This window comes from Talpa occidentalis, unplaced genomic scaffold (genome assembly GCF_014898055.3).
Source record: "Talpa occidentalis isolate TD23 unplaced genomic scaffold, MPIMG_talOcc4v2.1 talOcc4.15, whole genome shotgun sequence".
Lineage (NCBI taxonomy): Eukaryota > Metazoa > Chordata > Mammalia > Eulipotyphla > Talpidae > Talpa > Talpa occidentalis.
Genome location: NW_023601543.1, coordinates 20,432,489 through 20,453,310, shown reverse-complemented (window position 1 = coordinate 20,453,310; position 20,822 = coordinate 20,432,489). Strand labels below are relative to the sequence as shown.

General features: G+C 45.8%; 1 protein-coding gene across 2 annotated transcripts in view; it reads right to left on the bottom strand.

Annotated features, from left to right (window-relative positions):
• Positions 1-20,822, bottom strand: part of TMEM255A (transmembrane protein 255A) — a 51,883-nt gene that overhangs the window by 16,147 nt on the left and 14,914 nt on the right. The window contains exons 3-8 of one of the 2 annotated variants that reach the window (XM_037512012.2): positions 18,279-18,341; positions 16,092-16,181; positions 8,987-9,055; positions 7,124-7,195; positions 6,628-6,716; positions 251-413 (exon numbers count right to left, since the gene is read on the bottom strand). In XM_037512012.2, the coding sequence (XP_037367909.1) occupies positions 251-413; positions 6,628-6,716; positions 7,124-7,195; positions 8,987-9,055; positions 16,092-16,181; positions 18,279-18,341 (546 nt within the window). The remainder of the gene's footprint in view (positions 1-250; positions 414-6,627; positions 6,717-7,123; positions 7,196-8,986; positions 9,056-16,091; positions 16,182-18,278; positions 18,342-20,822) is intronic. The other variant, XM_037512013.1, reaches the window with a different exon arrangement.

Genomic DNA, 20,822 nt, shown 5'->3' with positions numbered 1-20,822 from the left:
CACTCTCCCTCCTTCACCCACCCCCAGGATGTATCACAAGCACACGGGCAACTCACATTAACAAGAAATATTTGCAGACTGACGACATTACCCGGCTCCTTCAACTGGAGATGTCTGAAGGCAGCTACATTCTTGAAGCAACTACTTCTAATTCCTCCCTCCAAAACCCGGGTGTCCATGGCCTCCCAAACACCTATCCTGACACCTCCACCCACCCGGGTCTCTGTGGTATAGAAAGTCCCTTCCTTACCATGTCCTTAAAGCCTCCAAGGACAGCAGCGGTGATGATGCCGAGGAACAGACCGACGATGTTGAGGATGGTGGCCGACCAGAGCAGGTGGTAGAGGTGGATGATGTCCTGGCAGCTGCTGACATCGATGTACTCGTAGTACCCGCCGGTGATCTCCACCCGGCTGGACAGGGAGAGGGACACTGCAGTCAGCCCCCAGGGATCAGGCTGTCCTGCGCGCCTTGACTACCACGCAGCTTAGCAAAAAGATAGGTTGGCAGGTGGGGAGCTATGGTAAGGGCACTCAGGGAGCAAGACATTACGATAAATGCTACGATAAATCAGGATGTGATTGCTCGTTATCCAAAAAAACCCCTACCTGCCAGAGAAACACTTGTTACCATCACTAACTAATCCCAGTGTTTATTGACACTTCCTAGGTACCAGACACAGTGCTAAGCATTTTCCATAGGTGAATTCATGAAATCTGAGCTAATGTGGTAGCTACTAGTCCCACTTAGCTATTTAAATTTAAATGAATTAAAATGAAGGAATATAAAAAAAATTATTTCTTCAGTCTCACCAGCCACATCGCAAGTGCTCAATAGCCACACTTGTTTTTAGGGTTTTAAAAAAAAATGTAATTAATTAATTTTAATTAAATTTTTTCCCCACCAGCACAATGGATTATGGTGGAGGACTAGGGTGCCTTGGTGGTGGGTGTGGTGTGGTAACAACACCTGAGGGCAGAGATTCTATACTTCTGTTATACAAATCAATACGCTGACCAAAGCTACTGCAATTGAAAAAATAACAACAGAAATAAATAAAATTGATGCCCGAAGTTAAACCAAAAAATATTCCTGCCGAGGAACAGAATGTGGGAACCTACACTCGGCTCTGGAGTTGGCGAGGAAGACACGCAGCTCACTTACTACCCCCAAAGGCACAGCTGTGCAAGACTCGCCCCTGGAAAGGGCAGACCTATGTTTGTGGGGACGAGGGTGTGGGTGCAGGAGCACAGAAGAGGCTTGAGAGTCAGCTTCTCGCCTCCCGGAAATGGTCTTGGCCTGCTGCTAACACGCCCGGGGCGGGCTGAGAACAGAGATGCGCGGGATCTCCCAGGACTCTGCTGTCGCGCCGCAGTGGAATCCTGGCTCTGTCACTTACGTGCTGCTGACCCTGAGCGACTTTCTTAGCCTTCCTGAGCCCAGGGATTTCATGAGAGAACGCATGGAAGCAGCACTCCAGCACATAATGAGAGGCCGCCAAAACTCGCAGTCCTATCTTTTCCCCTCTAAGAGCCAGCCCCTGGCAACAGGATCCAAGCCTCTGAATGTTGTTCTTAGAAGACATTAACACTTTAAAGGCAGAGACCACAAATGGGGTCTTGTTAAAAATTCACTCATTTTGGAGAATATGTGTTTGGCTTCAATTTAGGCAGCTTCAGCAGCCAAAGAAATTTATTTACTGAATGACAAAGCAAAAAAAGTTAATACTTAGATCTGGATCAGGGTCTGGCAAACGAATGTGGATTGTTTCTGCTGGAGATTCATGACAATATTTGGTTCAGTCTCAGGCCAGAGCTTCCTCTGAAATTCCATCTTTTGCATCCCTACCCCCAGCCTGCATGACAGATCCTACCACTGGCAGAGCGAGCTTCCCAAAAGGTGTTTTAAATGAAGTCATTTGTTGAATCAAAATCTTTCCATGGTTCCCCATTACCTTCAGGAAACAGGGTCCAAATTCTTCAGTTGGCCCGAATCTGATTCCAGTGTGGAATCCACACTCCAGGTAGGCTGGAGTTGCCAGGGGTCCCAAATTGGCGAGTCTAGCTATTCGTTCCAAACCTTTGCTCAGAATCCCCCCTTCTGTTCGCTACCCATCCTTGTCTTTCCCTCTGTTCATTATTCACTTGTTTAGCACCCTCTTCAAGGACCCCAGTGTCCATTCATTAGCCTCAGACAGTCTGTTCCTCTTAGTCTGGTGCTTTGCATGTGCTAATAATTCCGTTATTCATTTTCTCCAGTATTTATGGAGCCTACTCAGTGCTGAGTACTGCACTACGTGCTGAAGAGACAAGCAAGGCCAAGGTGCAGGTGAAGTCTGTCTAAATGCTAGTCATCCTTTTGTCTCCCTCCCTGCCTAGCACAGTGACAGCAATGTTATTATAGGTCATCAATAAATACTTGGTGAGTGAATAACTGAGTTCAAAGACTGATCATTGCGTTGATCATGAGATTGATTACCCCATACTGGCTTTCAGTTCCTTACGCTCAACTCGATGGGTGTGACCAGACAAACGGATAACCTCTCTGTGTTTCAGTCCCCATTTCACCAAGTGTTGGAGGCAACGCATTTTGAATAAAGGACGCCCTTCTGCTGCTCGATAGGGGCCTGGAATTATTTGCCAACTCTTGGTGGACAGGCGGTGGCAACAAGCAGCCTCACCCCCACCCTGCTGCACATATTCTGAAAAGCCATCTAAGTCCCCTCCCCATATTCCCCCTGCTGAAGTGAGTTCCTTACTCCCTTTTATCAATGCCCACTCCTCTAGCGCAGCCCCTGGCACATAGTGGGAGCTCCATAAACGCTTATCAAAGGGAGGAATGAATGAAAAGTAAGCGATCTGCTTTCATTTTATTACCAGCTGAAGCAGTTCGCAAACCACGCCATTTCCTTTCATTTCCTTTCGGTTACACACTGAAAACCAGTGATAATGACTTGACCTCTCCAAAGCGGAGCCAAGTACTGTGAAAAGGCAGCTGCTGAGGGGCTGTGTCCTAGAGAAGGCCACCTTCCTGGACAAGGCTAAATGGAATAATCTATGGTATTAAAACCTCACTGCCCCTGACGTCAAAGAAGGTCTGTGGGTTCTAGGGGACAGTGGAAACTCTGTTTTGGTAGCACTGTACAAATGACGGCCTGATGTTTTTGTTCCCACTTTTTTTTCTTGGCCTCCTTTCCAGGAAATGGACTGGAGGAGCTGGCAATTGATTAAAAATAAGCTTCGTGTGAGGAAAACAAATATGTATTCGGCAGAATTAAAGTCTCCCTGCCTCAGAATGCTTGTTGCCAAAGGCATGTGGGTGGTCTGGCGGTGGGCGGGGCGTGGCGATGCTCGGAGGAGGAGGTGTGAGCCTGCTCCCCTGAATCGTGGACGTGGACGTGGACGGGGCTGTGAGGCAATGTTTCCTCAACAACAACAACAATAAGGAATGCTTGTTGCTTGTTGTTAACTATATTTCGGTCCTGAGTTTAGGAACTCTTTGATGCTGCCTGGAAAGTCTCTGGTCGAGGAAAAAGTCTTCCCTCTCTTACAGGATTATCACCTCTTAAGTTTCAAGGCCTTGGTTTCTGACCTAGTGATACCATTTATCTCCTGACGAAAAGCTCAGTAAGTCCTGTTCTAGTAGCTCTGCCCTTGGAATCTTTGCTACAGATTTGGAAAAGGGTCTTGACAGATACCCTCTTAGTGGCCTACCCCAATATTTCATTTTCCTGGTGAAAAGGTATTCTTTTTGTTTCATTTTAGCAAATGTCACCCCCTTTTCTTCAGGCCTTTACTCAGGCTGGGTCCTGTGCTGGAGCCTGAGGATAAAGATAAGATTTAGTCATGTTCTCTGCCTTTGGGGAGCCCGGAGTTTAGCAGAATTCCTCATAAATTTTCTTATGAGCCTTGAAGACAATACTGGCATAATTTGCTTTAAGAAAGTAAGAAAGTCAGTTATTATGACGATCAGACTGACAGGAAGATAAATTGGGCTTGAGTCTCCACTTTCAAAAAAAATTCACCTAGGGGCCCAGCTAAGTGGAACTTAAAGTAGGATTTAGTTTATTCAGATCATTCCCAGAAACACACCTAATCGCAGAGAGAAAGGCGTGTCTGCAAGGAATCGCTTCTCAACCCGAGGGAGGTAGGGGTGGTGTTCTGGCCAGCACCCAGCTCGCCCCTGCTCAGGAGGTCATGAAATGGAAAAGGAGACGGGAACAGGCCAGGGGAGGATGTCAAGAGGAACGAGGAGGTAAAAAGACAGGGAAGGCCAGAGCAGGGGAGAGAGGGATAAGGGGGGGCCAAGGGAAAGATAGCAAAATAACCCCAACTCCCCCAGGCCCTATTTTGCATTCCTTTGATCTTTTTTGGAAGGCTGGGCTCCAAAGTGCAATTATAGCCAGCTCTCAATCACCGCTGCTAAGGAGGGAAGTCCTTCACAAGTGTTAGTTATTATTACAGCATGAATAATTGAACCTCCCAGACAATCCCCAAACCTCATTTGAGTCTTTATGTTTTTCTTCCTCAGCCGCCAAACCTTTTAACGAAATGAGGCTGGTGTTGGCGAAGGAGGTTAAGGGCTGGTGTGTGTTCTCTCTCCTCCCCGCTCCAGTGGGACAGCTCCTTGTTTTTCCTTTTTTGTTTTCTTATTGGAGTAACATTGCTTTATGGCACCGTGTGACTTAGGGTTATAGATGGACCCCTCTTCAGATACATGTCACCACACAACCCCCACCCCCAAGGCACCCATGATCGATTCTCCACCATAGCCCACTGGCTCCCCTCCCCGCCCCCCACCCCCACCCCCCGGTAGTTTCAATTCTATAGTCATATTTCTATGAAGAACAGTATGGAGGTTTCTCAAAATATAAAAAAATAAATCTACCATGTGACCCAGTCATCCCACTCGTAGACACCTACCTGCAGGCTGCAGGAACACTAATTCAAAGGGCTAGACGCACGCCCATGTTTATCGCAGCACTGTTCACCATAGCCAAGGTACGGAAACAACTGATGTGCCCAACAGGCTGACAGCTCTTAATCCTCAAACCAGAGAAACTGGCCCCCAAATACTAAGAGTAAGAGGCGGCTGTAATCCGTGTGCCCCCTCTGGGTCCAGCTCCATCCAGGACTCCTCTGCCAATTCCTCCCCTTCTCCAGGTCCTCAGCACTCATGCAGAGTCTGCAGAGAGCAGATGCCGGGGCAGAGCGACTGACACACCCCACGTGCAGGGCTGTTCACTCATTTTCTGCATCACCTGCTCATGCATTCCTGCTGATGCCATCTTCTAAATTTCTCTTAAAAGTGCCCCTTGCTTTCTGCTGCCCCTGAACCTCTTTGGCCTGGACTCTTTTACTGGCCTCCTAGCTACCTCCAATCTCTAACCACTCAAACCCACTCTACCCTTCAATGGTTCCCAGTTATTTACAGGGTCAGGTTCACATTCATTCCCCGAGCCAATGAGCCCTCCATGATCTGACCTGACAGCTCTACCCACCTCTCTTGCCATCTAGAGATCTCCCCCTACCCTTGAAGCTGCTCAGAATACCCTCCCCTCTTCCACCCCCTTTTGGTTTGTCTCCTAACCCCCTATTTAGCCTTGAAATCTCAGCTCCCATATCACCCCCTCCTTGACACTGTCCACCCGCCGTCCACCCCGCCGTCCACCCCCCAGTGACTCTGCCAGTCATTTGGACAGCAGGGCCCGAGCACACCCCCACCACACTTATACTAAATTGCAACCAACTGTTCACGTGTCTGTCTTACCAACTAGTCTGTAAGCTCCTCAGCAGTAGTCTTAGTATTCTTAGCACATAAATATGTTTTGAAAGAAAGACTAAGTAATATTTCACAATTGGAGAGCAGAGAACCAGAGTGGTTGCAGCAGAACCAATACCAAGCCTGCTTCTACCTCGGCACCTTTATACTTACTGTCCCTCTGCCTGAAACACCTGACACCTGGATGTGGGTCACTCTCTCCCTCACTCAGGTCTCTGCACAAATGTTACCTCCTCAAAGAGGCCTTCCCTGACTGCTCTAACACCACTCACACACTCCCCGCCATGTCGCTCTTCATCCACCTTTCCTGATTCATTCTTCAGTGCTTTGATCAACACTTGGCCTAGTCTACATGCCTGTGTTTGTTGACCATCTTCCCTGACAAAATATATAAGCCCCATGAGGCCACAGGATTTTATTTTTTACTGTTGAATCTCCAGTGTCTAGAACAGGGCCAGGTACAGAGAAAGTATGTAATAACTCTTTGTTGAAGGTTGTTGAACCTGGACTTACGCAGAACTGGGTCTGAACCCTACCTCTACCATTTTCAAGTTCTGTATGACCCTGGGCTAGTTGTCTGTTTCCTCTAAGTCGCATCATCTGTAAAGTGAGCAGAATAGTTCTACATACATCACAGATGAGACTTAAATGAGATCACGTATTAAAAGCATATTAAAAGCATGATGTCTGGCACAGAGAAGGCAAGTGCCCCTGTTATGTCAGCTGGAATCTATGGACAGATCAATGTCTTCTACTGCTCTGGTCCCTCCTGTGAGCCCCCTCCCCAGTCCTTTTAGTGCCATTGTGGTCAAAGCATTATTTTGTGCCCGGGGACTCAGCACTTACTTGCCGCAGTTGTAGAGGTCACAGCAGAAGCAGGTGTTGCCCCGGATGCGCGGTGTGCAGAATCCACGGCTGAGATGAGGGCAGTTCACCTGAGGGCACACAACAGTCAACAGTAAGCTGGCACGGGATGGGAGGCAGGACCCTCTGGGCTTGGAAAAGTGAGTTAGTGAATGATGGAAATGGTGCGGATGGCTGTGAAATGAACACACCAACTCATGAGAGTGCTTGGGCTGGGCACGGGGTGGTTGAACTGGTGCATGAGGCAAGTCACTGTGTGGCTGGACGTGGGTTCAGCCTCAGCCACAGTCCTCAGTGCCCCGTCCCTGAAGGGGGGAGATGGAGAGGAGGCAGGATGGATGGAAAGATGGATGGAAGAACAAATGGATGGCAGGAAATAAGGATATGGCGGGGGGGGAGGGTTAAGGTACCAGGGGAGGGAGTCAGATGGGAAGGAAGACAGAATGGCCATCACATGCACCCTGAAGTACAATAGTACCTCTCTAGCTGCCTGGGTAAGGTTCCTCATAACCCTCGTGGAAGGAGAATTTTTGGTTGAGGAACTTATGACCTTATATAGGAAAAATAGGGTTAGGGGGACCAGGGTTACAGGGGAACAGTGGAAGTCATAATTCATATTTTTTACAGTCACCAAGTTAACGCAAGAAAATCATTACAATGACATCAAGAGAATAGCCATGCCATTTCATACATCTTGAGTTTGCAAGAAAAAAATGTAAACACTGATTTCCATTTACCATCTCTTGTTTGCAAGAAATTTTCCCAGCTCTCTCCCCCCTGTGGACGTAATGAAGTGCTTGTAAGTTGGTTTTGCTGCATTCTAGAGAATATTCATGGTCACTGGCAATTTTTCTATATTGGGTCCTTTATCCAGATGCTCAATGCCTTTCTGATAAGTACATACACATTTCTATTTCTCTCTTTTAATCTGAGAATGGTTAGAAAAATGGGAGATTTGTGATTAAGGTAAAAGGGGGTGGTAAGCAGATGGCAGAACCATCGTAGAACTAGTTACCCTGATGCCTTGGGAGCAGGTTCATTGCTTTGTCTAATTCCATGGGCACCACTGACATTGTATTTGTTTTTTTTTTTTTATTTTTTATTTATTTATTTATTTATTTATTTTTTTAATAGAGGCATGCTTTATTTATTTGTTTGCTGGTTTGTTTGTTTGTTTTGTTTATACATGCACTGGGCACAGTCAGAAGTGCGGGAGGGTGAGAGAATTCACCAGAGCCAGAGCAGGGAGCAGAGCAGGCAGAAGGACCGAAGCACACTGCTGAGGGGAGCAGCGGGCGGCAGGAGAGGTCTGCACGCCATGTGGGACCCTCCTCCAGTGGCCGGGGAGCAGCCGGGGATCGAACCGGCGCCGCAGAGGCCGCGCGCAGTTTCGCAACCCAGCGCTCAACCGCTGCGCCACCGGGGAGGCCCTGACATTGTATTTGATGTAAAATGGCGGCCCCTGACATTGTGGCACGCTGTGGCCATTTTACATCTACCCGAAATCACAAATTTACCATTTTCCTAACTATTGGGGGGTAGGGGAATTTCAATTTGAGGTTGATAGAGTACCACACTGTCAAGATTCCTAAGATGCATATGCTAGAGTTTCATATTAAAGGGATGTCTGGGTTAAGGAGGAGGGGTTATTGTGTACTGAAATGAAAGTTCTGCCAGAATGCCCTGGAACGGTGCTTCACCTCACTGCCCGCGGCCCCTAGCAGCATAAGATGACACAGAACCCAGAGAACTAAAGACAGGTACTCTCATGTCTCCACCCAACCCAAAGCCGCTCTTGAGTATTATCAGACTAGCCTCTTGGGGGATCGCAAGTTGGGCCGGGCTGACAGTCCAGCCTTCCCAGAGCCTCAAAGGGTCCAGGCTTGTCAGTGACCCTCATTTGGCTCCCTGACCCCTCTTGCATGTGGGGTTCAGGCTCTGCCTCCTTAGTCCCGGACTCGTGGCTTGGCTCCTGGTTTTCTTGAAGCAGAGAACCGAGTCCAGGTAACTGAAGCATCATCAATAGATGTGGGGGAGGGGCATGCCCTGTGGCCTCTGAACTCTCATCTGTCCCTCTTGGGATCAAAGCCACACACTGAGAGGCTGCCAGCTGGGGTCAGAGGGGCAGCCTGTGGCCACAGAACAAAGTAAATCTGATTAGGCCTCATGAGGCTCCAACCTAAGACCATGGCCTCATTAGCACTGCTCTGACCCACTCAACAAATAAGCCAAAGACACTCAGCAGCAAACCTTAGGCCTGTGGAAAGGAGTTAAAGGGGGATTTCAAGCAGAACTGGAGACTTTCCCAAAAGGTAACACATTCAACCTCATTCTGTCTCACCTCCTCAGCTTCCTTCTGGGACGTCTTGGGGACATAGTGGCACCGGTTAGCATAGAGTGGTTTCAAATCCTGAAAAGGGAAACACCAAACCAAAGGCATTTAGGCTTTGGAAAATGAAACAGCAAGAATTTTGATAAAAGATTTGAATACACATGTGCCCTTGCACACAGACGCACACTCAGCGCACATGCGCACACACTCACCACGGCAGGCAGTGGGGTGGATTCATTTCTGAAAGTTGCCCATCTAGGGTGTCTGAGAAAGTGAGGATCAGATAAGAATGTTCTAATGTCTGCTTCCTATCAGGCCACTTGGTTAATGAGAAATGAGGAAATTGATTGAAAAATGGGTTTCTCAAAATTTCCTCTCTGGTTTTCTTTCATTTCTAGTCTGTCTTCTTGCAAAGAGTCCCCAGAGAACAAGATTCAAAACTTCAGGTTATCGCAATATCACATTCCCAAAGGGAGGGCACCCAGCTCCATCAATGAGGGCCGATGACCAGTGCTGGCTGACATGGACTCCCTGCTGCCACTGCCACAGCTTTTCCAGAAGGAGGAACTTGGGAAGAGCCCCAGGGGGATGGATGGCCACTCAGACTGCTTTTTATTTGTTTTCATATTTTCAAAATTATAATTGGGTATTACCAAATTAAATGAACAACTCTTAAGTTAGACTGCCAAATGAAAGCACTTTCTAGTTTTAAAGGTGCAAGGCAAGGAAAGACAACATAAACATATCCCCATTTTAAGTAGTTGTTTTGTGGTGGGGAAATGGCCTTTTAAAACATTTCCAATAAAAAATGATTTCTAATCAGTTTAAAGAAGATTAGAAAAATCAGTGTCTTATACCAACTTTAACTAGAAATAACCAAAAGGAAAAAAAAATTGTCCTCTATCCTGTTTTGCATCAACACCTCAGGCTTCTGCTCTTTGCCTTTCAGGGAAAAGATTCCATTATAAGGCCTTGAAAACTGCAGTAGATTTCAACTCAGCTGAACGATGAGGCATTTTCATGCAACTACACAGATTAGATAAAGACAGATGAACTCCAAAAACACTGCTAAGGCCCAGAAAACTAATATGGGGCTCAAGGATAGTTGATTTATCCTGCTGCCTTGGCCAGCTTCCTGGTGGGGGAGGTCTTAGACATGGGAGCTGGGGACAAACAGAAGACAACCCAGTGCTGCCCAGAAGCTCGCAGGCAGGGGATGCTGTTCACTTTCAGGGGGGTGCTAAGCATCCTGAGTGGTAAGGGGGCTTCTGCCAAAAGCAGGTGAGGACAGGACAAGCCATTTATGCAAACTGCTCTCAGGGCTTGGCTAAAGTACCCTGGGAGAGGGAACTTACCTACTGCTCCCCATGTCCTACCCCACTTCGCTCACAATTTCCAATAATCCTGATGGCTGCTTTTCCCCACACATTCGATTTAGTGTCTCCTTTGCCCCATCCAGAGCTTAGGATTTTCCACGAGCTGCTTCTACATGAACTCCTGGCTGCTTGGTGTTCTAAAAATATGCTGCCCTGTGGGCTTAGCCTGGAGTCAAGCTAAAAAAGAATGATGGTTCCCAGGTACTCACCTGCCAGGGTTTATTTTCCATGTATGGATAATGGCATGTTATTATTATCCCAGAGAAGGGGAGGCTTGATGAGCTGGTCATAGCCCTCCTGACTGACTTAACAAAAAGCATTCAGCCACCAACAGCTCTAAATAAAGACGGGCATCTGTAATGGCTGCCCATTTGCTGCCTCGGGCTGCTATTCTACATTGACACCTCAGAGGATATACACGCCCACTCAACTGGGAAGTAGGAAAAGATCACTGAGCCAGGGCTTGGCAACCTTTTTAATCTGAAGAGTCACTGACCCTGGAGTAAAGGGATAAAAATGGAAATTGCTGTGAGTGTCTACTCTGTGCAAGGCTTTCTCAGGGCATGTTCATACCTATTAGTTCACAGCCATTAGTCCTCACGCTGGCCCTGAGAAGTAGAGGACTATTATATTCCTTTGGAAGAGGAGGGAACTATGGCACAAGCCAGAGAAGTGACTCTTGTAGCTAGTAAATGGCTATTTGAGAAAAGGGGAAAGGAGGGAGATATGAGACAAGAGAGAGAAATAATAAGACACATTTTGAGGGGTGTGTAAGAAGGTACATCTGGAGAGATACTCATATCCATCCAAGTCAAAAATCAGGGCAAGATGATGTTAAAGGGCCTCTAAACAGAAAGTCTGGCACTCACACATATATGGACAACTAATCCATGGCAAAGGAACAAAGAATATGCACTGGAACAAGGATAGTCTCTTCAATAAATGGTGCTGGGCAAACTGGACTGCTACATGCAAAAGAATGAAACTGGACTACTGCCTCACACCATGCACAAAACACAACTCAAAATGGATAAAAGACCTGAATGTAAGACCAGAAACCATACAATATATAGAAGAAAACATAGGCAAGACACTCCATGACATATATCTTAGAAACGCCTTTAAAGACTCATTCCTCAAAGTAAAGAAAATGAAAGAAAAGATACAGTTGGGACTACATCAAACTAAAAAGCTTCTGTAGAGCAAAAGAGACTATAACCAAGATGAAGATATGCCCTACCGATTGGGAGAAAATATTTGCACTTCACACAACTGATAAGGGACTACTATCAAAGATCTACAAAGAGCTAACACAGCTCAACAAAAACAAAACAAGAATCCAGTCAAAAGATGGGCAGAAGAGCTAAAAAGACACTTCTCCAAAGAGGAAATGCAAATGGTAAACATGCATATGAAAAAGTGTTCATCATTAATTACTATTAGGGAAATGCAAATCAAAACCACAATGATATATCACCTCACACCAGTACAATGGCCCACATTAAAAAAAAACTAACAACAAATGCTGGTGAGGATGCGGAGAAATAGGAGCCCTTTTACATTGCTGGTGGGAATGCAAACTGGTCCAACCACTATGGAAAGCTATGTGGAGGATGCGCAAATTACTAAAAATGGATCTACCATATGACCCAGCAATTCCACGCTTAGGAATCTACCCAAAGGCCACAAAAACATTAATTCAAAAGGAAACCTGCACTCCTATGTTCATCGCAGCACTATTTGCAATAGCTAAGATATGGAAACAACCTAAATGTCAAAAAACAGATGACTGCATCAAGAAGATGGGGTATATATACATAATGGAATACTACTCAACAATCAAAAAAGATAAACTCATGCTATTTGCAGCAACATGGATGGATCTGGAAGGGATCATGCTCAGTGAAATAAGTCAGAAGGAAAAAGCAAAATATCAGATGGCTTCATTTATAGGAGGTATATAGGTGAACCAAACAAGGGGTAGGGGAAAAAAGACAAAACTAGCAGGCAAACTATAAATCAGAGACAGAGACACACAGTAGGGGAGGGCAAGGGAGAGGGATCAAAACAGGGGAGGGAAGCGTACAAGAGACTATGGTGATGGTTTGCAGGTGACTTGGTGGTGGGAATTTTATGGGGATTACACCTTAGAGAAGAAATCAAACATTGCACAAAAATGAACAACGATGCAAAACATATATATATTTAATATTAAAAAAAAAAACCAGAAAGTCTGGCATTTAGCTACTCAAGTGGTGCGTCCAAATGTGCCTTTCATTTAAACTGGCCAACAGATAAGATTAGTAAAGCCTCCTTCCTCAAAACTCCCTGGGTGTCAATGAGGACTGGCAGGCGGCTTAGGACAGGAACAGTAAAAGCAGAAAGGTTTTCCTGAAGATCCATCCAACTTTACTCCAAATCCCTGAGTTAAATGCTCTACTGCAGGCCACTGACCACAGGGGGTATGGACCATCTGAAGTCAGACAGAAGCAGGTAAGTGATCATTAAAGGAAACTTTCAGAAATATAATTTAGATTTCTACCCACTGCCTTTGACTGAGGTCAATGATCAAAAACATCAGGAGAGTCAGTGAAGCTTTTTAGTTTGATGTAGTCCCAATTGCTTATCTTTTCTTTCATTTTCTTTGCTTTGAGGAATGAGTCTTTAAAGGTGTTTCTAAGATATATGTCATGCAAATCAAAACCATCATGAGAAATAAAGAACACAATGAGATACCACTTCATACCCGCCGGGATGCCTAGAATTTAAACATCAGATAATGACAAGAGTTGACAAGAATGTGGAGAAACTGGAATACATACATTTCCAGTGGGAATGTAAAATGGTATAGACACTTTGGAAAAATATCTGGCAGTTTACTGAAGGTTAAACGTAGTCACCATGTGAACCAGTAATTCCACTTCTAGGTATATGCCCAAGGAAAATGAAAACATACACATGTCCACATAGAAACTTGTACATGAAGGTCTGTAACAGCATCATTATAATAGCCCAAAGGTGGAAACAACCCAAACACCTGTCAACTAGTGAATGAGCAAACACAATGTGATTTATCCATACAGAGAAATATTATTGCGCTATAAACTGATACATGCTACAACACGGATATAGTTGGAAAACATAGTGAGAGAAGTCAGGTCACAAAGATCACCTATTATATAATTCCATTAATACAAAGTGTTAATGAATATAGGGAAATCTATAGAGGAAGCAAGTAGATTGAAAGTTCCCTAGGACTGGGAGGAATCAGGGGGAGAGGGAGTGAGAGCTAATGGGGATGAGGCTTCTTTGGAGGATGATGAAAATCAAATGAAGTTGACAAGGTGATAGTTTGCACATAACTGAAAATACTAAACCATAGAATTGTGAACTTTAAATGGGTGAATTACATGAGATGTGAATTACATCTCAACAAAGCTATTTTAAAAAATAAGATTAGCAGTAAGAGGAGGAGGGAAAGAAAAGAGCCATTTTAGCTCATGATACCATCAAAATCTACTGTAGGCTTCTTGACCACTAGGCCTGGGGTTGCCATGGAGACTGCCTCAGAGTGAATACTGACTGTCAAATGGGGATAATAATGCCTGCCCTACATGTCTCACAGGATTGCTGTGGGTCTCAAATGAGATAATAGATGTGAAGGTACCCTGAAAAGCTACATGCCTTACACAAAAACAAGGAATTATTGTTATTAAAGATGGCTCCTGTTGAATACAAAAGAGCATGTATCCTCTAGTGGATTGCAGCCATGCTACAGAAATAGGTATCTATTCAGAGGCTTACATGCAAAACCGATGAAAACGGTTCTATTAGGATGGTAGGATTGTGGATGTTAAAACTTCCTCATGAGTCATTTGCTGTTATAGGAAGAAAAAGATAGCTGCTAAAATCAGCAGGGATCCGTCTGATATGGGAGCCTACCTTGTGTTTCTGGCCCTGAAAGAAAACTGGCCAAAGGGTCCCTTTCTCTCCGACCCCTCACTTTTCCCCTGCCCAGAAATGATCTTCTGAGATGCCATTTCAGAGACTGCCCAGGAGGCCCTGCTGACCATGTGCATGCCTCTTATCTGGGCAAACACTTGAGGCTGACGCTTGAGGCTGGGTGGAGGATCCCAGAGCAAGCTGGAGTTGAAATGAGAATGGTGCACATCACCCCTCCCCAACCCCAGCCACATGTGTGACACTCCTTCAGAACCCCTGACGCTGTGAGCCAATGGCAAAAATGGAGTAACAAATCACTTGAGCCACAAAATATTCTGCTAATACAATTTTGCTCTAATTCAATTGTTTCAGAAAGCATAATTTCCAGCTAGTTCATGGGAGGTTTTCATTTTCGACATCGGGTCAGTGGTGGAGGGAATGAACTTTGTGGTAGGGGCTCAGTAAGCTGCTGTGGCCCATTCTGGAGTGTGGCCTGTGGGTCACATCAGGGCAACATTATGACTCTGTTGGGAGTTAATCACTCGTGCCTTTGGGGACCCTTTCTGCATTAAAAAGTCTTGGAACTATTATTTTATGCATTTTAATTAGATCTTATGACTGCACTGGCATATAAAGACACATACATAAATATGATAGGTTAAGAACTTTTTGTTTAAACCTGAAAGTTCATTTTTTTTAAAGATTTATTTATTTATTTATACAAGCACTGGGTACAGTCAGCAGCGCGGGAGGGTGAGATAATTCACCAGAGCCAGAGCCGGGAGCAGAACAGGCAGAAGGACCGAAGCACACTGCTGAGGGGAGCAGCGGGCGGCAGGAGAGGTCTGCGCGCCATGAGGAACCCCTGCCCGGCGGCCGGGGATCGAACCAGCGCTGCAGAGGCTGCAGGCAGCTTCGCAACCCAGCGCTCAACCGCTGCGCCACTGGGGAGGCCCATGAATGTTCATTTTATTTTCTTCTGGTTCGAAAAGAAATGATATTATGATGATGGGACCTGGAACCTACGATGGGTCTATATGCTGACTGTGCCCCATGAAGGCCAGCGGTCTGGAGCAGTATGAAGTAGAAAGCGTGGGAAGAGAGGCAAGGGATCCTGTTGAAAGCCATCTGGGACCCCCGAACCCCACGCTTCCCCAGGGCAGGAGCACAGATTTGGGCTTCAGGTGAAAATGATCTTTTCTCGAAGCACAGCTTCTCCAGAGCAGGAAGCATCTGGCACCTTCACTGGAGGACTGGGCTCTGAGTGGGGGCTGCTCGCTCCAGCGCTTGCACCGGACCCCAAGCATATCACTATTCTCTAGCCACCGTCATGGGGGCGATTCCGGTATCCGAGAAAGGGGACTATGTCCTCACCATCTGCACTTGTTGCGGATGAAGTGGAGAGAGGTCAGCTATTGAAACCTCCAAAGCTCTCAGGAAGTCAGATGGCTTCCTGCTTCTCTTGCCACTTCCTCACTCCCAGCTCCAATTCTAAGCCACTGCCCAGGCTCCAGTGTCCCTATTTTTGCCTTTCCAAATTTTATCCATAGGTCAAAAGCCTACCTGCAGCTCCATCACCACCGGGAAGCCTTCCCTGACCTCTGGGGTCCAAGATAAGCCACTATGGCACTCAGATACCCCTGTGTAGAAGCCCACGTGTTCCCCAGAGGCCTCATCTTGACTGTCAGCTCTTTGGGGCAAGGATCTTGTCTTCTCCCTCTCCTGTACTCCCACAGCACATCCTGCACAATGTGCTGTATTGCCCATTACTCTCACCCAGGACAAAAATTACTCACAATGTGTCTGGCAGCAAAGACTCCGTCCACTATGGCACAACAAAAGGCCGCAATCACACCGAAGCTGATAAAGACGATCGAAGCCACCAACTGCAGGGAACAAAACAGAAGTGTCTGTCAGCCTTCCACGCTTGCTGCTTCTGGAGCCCAGGCAAGCCCCAAGAGGCTCCAGCCAAAGCAGACCTCTGGACTGCCTCGCCCGGAGAATGCTCTTTTCAGTCTTCTAGTCCTACAGGATGCGTGGGAGTCGGGGGCGGGGGGGGGGAGAGGAAGGAAGGCAGAGGGGACCACAGAAGCACTTTTCAATTTCCAGGCAAGCTGAGACATTAACTCTGAATCTGCGAGCACCCAGTGAAGGGGAGACTTGCTGGTAGCCGGCATGCTGTCCATGGAGGAATTTGACTGTGACTCTTGAGTTCTAAGACTCAGAAAAATGTCAGATCTTTGACATCCTGTAGTTCAACCTCCTACTTTATTTATCTGAGAACCGGAGATCAGTGAGGCGAAGTGAGCCTGGTGCCCACAAACTACGAGGCAGTGTTCTTCCCGACCCCTACTACTTGATGGGGTCGTGGGCACTGATGAAGTGGGCAGTGATTCTGAGATCCCACGCAATGCGACCTGGCCGCCTGCATCTTGAGGAAAGGACATTCAACTTACTAAGATTTAAATGTCAGTGACATTTTATAAGGGATGAAACTGATAACTCTGCGGTACATATAAAAAAATTTCAAGTAAGAAAAACGGAGTCTTTATCAGACTGTCCTAGTCTCTGACATGTCAGATAACAGATTTCTTTCCCTAATAATTTATTTTCCATTACAAGGTGATTCTACAGCCCTGTATTTCAAGGTGTTTCAAGGGGCAGGGATAGGTAGTGCCCAATCCCCACCACCTGCCCATGCTGACCCTCAGAACCTCAAAACACCCTAATTGTTTTTCTTCTTTACGGTGTTTGGGGGAAGAAAAGGGGAAAATAGCATGGCTTCAAGTTGCTCTCCAGGGAGAAGGAGGGAATCAAAGTCAAGGCCACCCTAAGGAATGCTCAGTTGTTCAGAAACCTCTCCCCATAAATCTCACTTCACAGCACTACAGAGAATTGGTAAATAATGGATGAACGATGTCAGAAATTGGCATTATCAACTATGCTGTGATCAGCTCTACAATTAAAACGCCCCCATTATTTTGAATAATTGAAGCCCAATGTGCAATGTAACTGGCAGAGGGGGAGTCCAGGTGAAATGGAAGAAGAGAACTATTAGGAGTCCCCTGAGGGTGATTCCCCAACATTGCTGGGGGAAAACATATGGTTAGAATGCTCTGTCCCCAGAGCTATCACGTTGTCTGATTAAATAGACCCCATTATCAAAGTCTAGATGCCACAGAGACTTGTACGCGGCGAGTCTCATCAGTGCACCACCTGACCACTCACCAGGCACCTTGATGAACAAGCCTAGCCTATAAAACTGCAATATGCTTGCAATTTGGCCCCAACCTACTTCCCTTGCCTTCTAGGGGGTGTTCTCAGACTGAAACAGGAAAATACAACAGCTTGTCCTTGTGGGTCCCCACTAAGACGTAAAACTTACCTTCTGTTGTGTGTGCATCTTTCCTTTCAACTTTACAACATACTTACCTTTGAACCATGGATAAGAGAAATACTTTAGGTTGGCTTCATAATTTCATTTTTTTTCTGTGTGACTAAGTAGATGTGTTCACTCAAACAAAGACCCCTAGGTTTTAATCTCCTAAAAGGCAAGACGCCTCTGTGAAAACTTTCCCCCAAATATTATACATCAGAGAGGAAGAAATGAGGGTAACCCATAACCTAGGGGCAACAGAAATCACAGAAGCAAAGGCGATATAGGACAACAGCCTGGCTGGACAGGCCAGAGCACTCCTTTGGGAGTGAGGAGGAAAGCAAGGGCAAGGTCCAGAATATTCTAGCCCCATGACTGGAGGAGACTATCTAGGCCACTGAGGGAGCATCAGGCAAGATAAGAACAAATTCCATGCCAGAGGGTCACTGTAAAACAAATTCCCTTAGAAGAAAAGGCAATGTGCCAGTTTCTTTTGCAGTTCAAGCTAGGTAACTTAAGAAACACTTAAAGAAATGTGTTTACTTATCCATATAAATGTTGAGCTTTTGTAGACAAAGAACTTGAATCTATAGCAATGAAAACTTACCATCTGTCGCTTATTCTCAATAAGGTTTGATCCGATGATTCCGAGGAATGATCCAAAGCCGAGCTGCAAAGCAACAGGGCATAACATGGTATGTGGGAAGGCGGTCAGCCTAAACACACAATCACTCCAGCTCCTGGATCCGAGTCAGAATAACGGAAAATAACTGGGGTAGAGATGCTAAAGCCACACGCAGTTGTTATTTACACAAATACAGAATGTACAATAAAAGTATTTCTCTCATCACTTGCCAATTTTTCCTTGTAGATATGAATCATACCTAAAATGTACCGCATGTACCCAAAAACGAAAAGTAAAGGTCAATCATAGCTTTTCAGAGCTGCTTATTCCAATTTCAATATCCATTACCTAGCATGTGACTGGTGAGTCATTAAGAAACATATAATGGTAAAAAGCACACGCTACAGTCTGATGTTTATTATTATTACTTTTTTTTGAAAGAGACCTTCCACTCTGATGCACGGCTACAAAATAAACATTTGAAATAGCAATTTTTGATGCACCTGGCACACTAATCAAACCCAGGAAGTGCTTTAGAAATCAGCAAGCACCTTAACCTAGACTTTAAAAAACAGAATTTTTTTTTGAAAGCCTGTATTTGTGGTTGACCCACTGCAATTTATGTTAGCATTTATTCACCTCCTCTTCCATCTCTGCTTCATTTATGGACAGAAAGCATTCATTAAAGGGTGAGCAGAAATGGCAGTGTAAAACCCTGAAAAACAATTTCCCTATCTAAGTGGCTGGGCTGATGGCTCAGAGAAGCAGCTCCGACTCTCCTCTCTGTTCTGCTATTAGTGGACTGAGTCTGCCAGTCTTGGCTGAAAAGGATCCCTAACGGATGGCTGTTGGCGGGATGAAAATGGAAGAAGTAAAAAGCGGTGAGAACGGAGCAATAAATCTTAACACAAGTTCAGCGATGTAGTTACATTTCTCTGTAGCCCCACTAATGATCTGGTTTCCATCTGCAGCCTTACCTTGGCTCACAGGGGCATCTATTTCAGTTCAAGGTCCCACAACCTTCTACCTAGACTTGGACATCTAATAGATCCAAGGGCTGGGAAGGAGCTTGTGGAAGAGTGTGAGAGGACAGGGTGGTTTGTCGGAGTCCCAAGAATGAAGGACACATTCTGCAGGGCCTCTCTGTCAGCAAGCCCTCTTGGGAAACAGAAGCTGAAGGGCATAAGGGCATATCCCAAGCCATGAACACCCTCGTCATTCAACAATTAAACTGTGCCCGTCTCCCACCTGGTCTTATTTTAGATGTGATCCAAATGTATTGTCATGAAGAATATTGATTAAAACCTGATTATCAGAATAGCCTGGCTTCTTTTTTTTCTTTTTTTCCTAAATATTTATTTATTTATTTATTTGTACAAGCACTGGGTACAGTCAGAAGTGCGGGAGGGTGAGAGAATTCACCAGAGCCAGAGCGGGAGGCAGAGCAGACAGAAGGACCGAAGTACACTGCTGAGGGGAGCAGCGGGCGGCAGGAGAGGTTTGCGCGCCATGTGGGACCCTCCTATGGTGGCCGGGGAGCAGCCGGGGATCGAACCGGCGCGGCAGAGGCTGCGGGCAGCTTCGCAACCCAGCGCTCAACCGCTGTGCCACCAGGGAGGCCCAAAGAATAGCCTGGCTTCTAACCCCAGCTCTTCCACTTACCATCTATGCAACCTTGAAGAAAATTGACCTCTCAAAACCTCAGTTTCCTTATCTGGAAAATTGGGATTATCTTCTAGGGTTTTTATAAGGATGATACATTCAAAGAACTCCACATAGTGCCTTGCACACAGTAACTACTCAGTGAATATTAGCTGTTATTCTAGTGATTCATATTTTCTATTTTTATTTTTTTAAAGATTTATTCCTATACAAGAGCTGGGGTACAGGCCAGAGGCACGGGAGGATGAGAGGATTCACCAGAGACAGAGCGGGCAGCAGAACAGGCAGACAGACCAAGGACACTGCAGAGGGAAGCAGCGGGCGAGGCAGGAGAGGTCTGCCACTCCATGTGGGTATCTCCCTGGCTGGCTGGGACTTGAACCCGCACTGAAGGCTATGGACAGCTTCACAATGCTGCTCTCAACCCACTGTGCCACTGGGAGGCCCCGTATTTCTATTTTTAAAGACACTTAACTTTTGAGCCGTTCTAACCCGATTTGAGCTGGAAAATTCTATCATGATTTGCTCTATGTCAAAAGAGTTTCATGTTTTATCACATCTCCCCCTCCAATACGTGCCATAGCTTTTATTTTTTAGGAAGAATTCCATGAATAGTCTATGCTTATGTCACCCTAGGACCCAGGGGAGATTGCAAGTTGGACGAAGCTTCTTACATGGAAAATAAGTCCTTTTATTGACCAGTTCCTCAGTTTCCATAGATAGCCACTGAATGTCTCTTGAACTCCAATTGCAGTCTTTGTCTTAAGATGGGAAGCAAAGACACTTGCTACTCCCAATGCTCTCAAATAACACTCTGATGGCAGTGACCAGAACAGGTGGGCTAAAACTTAATAGAATTGACTA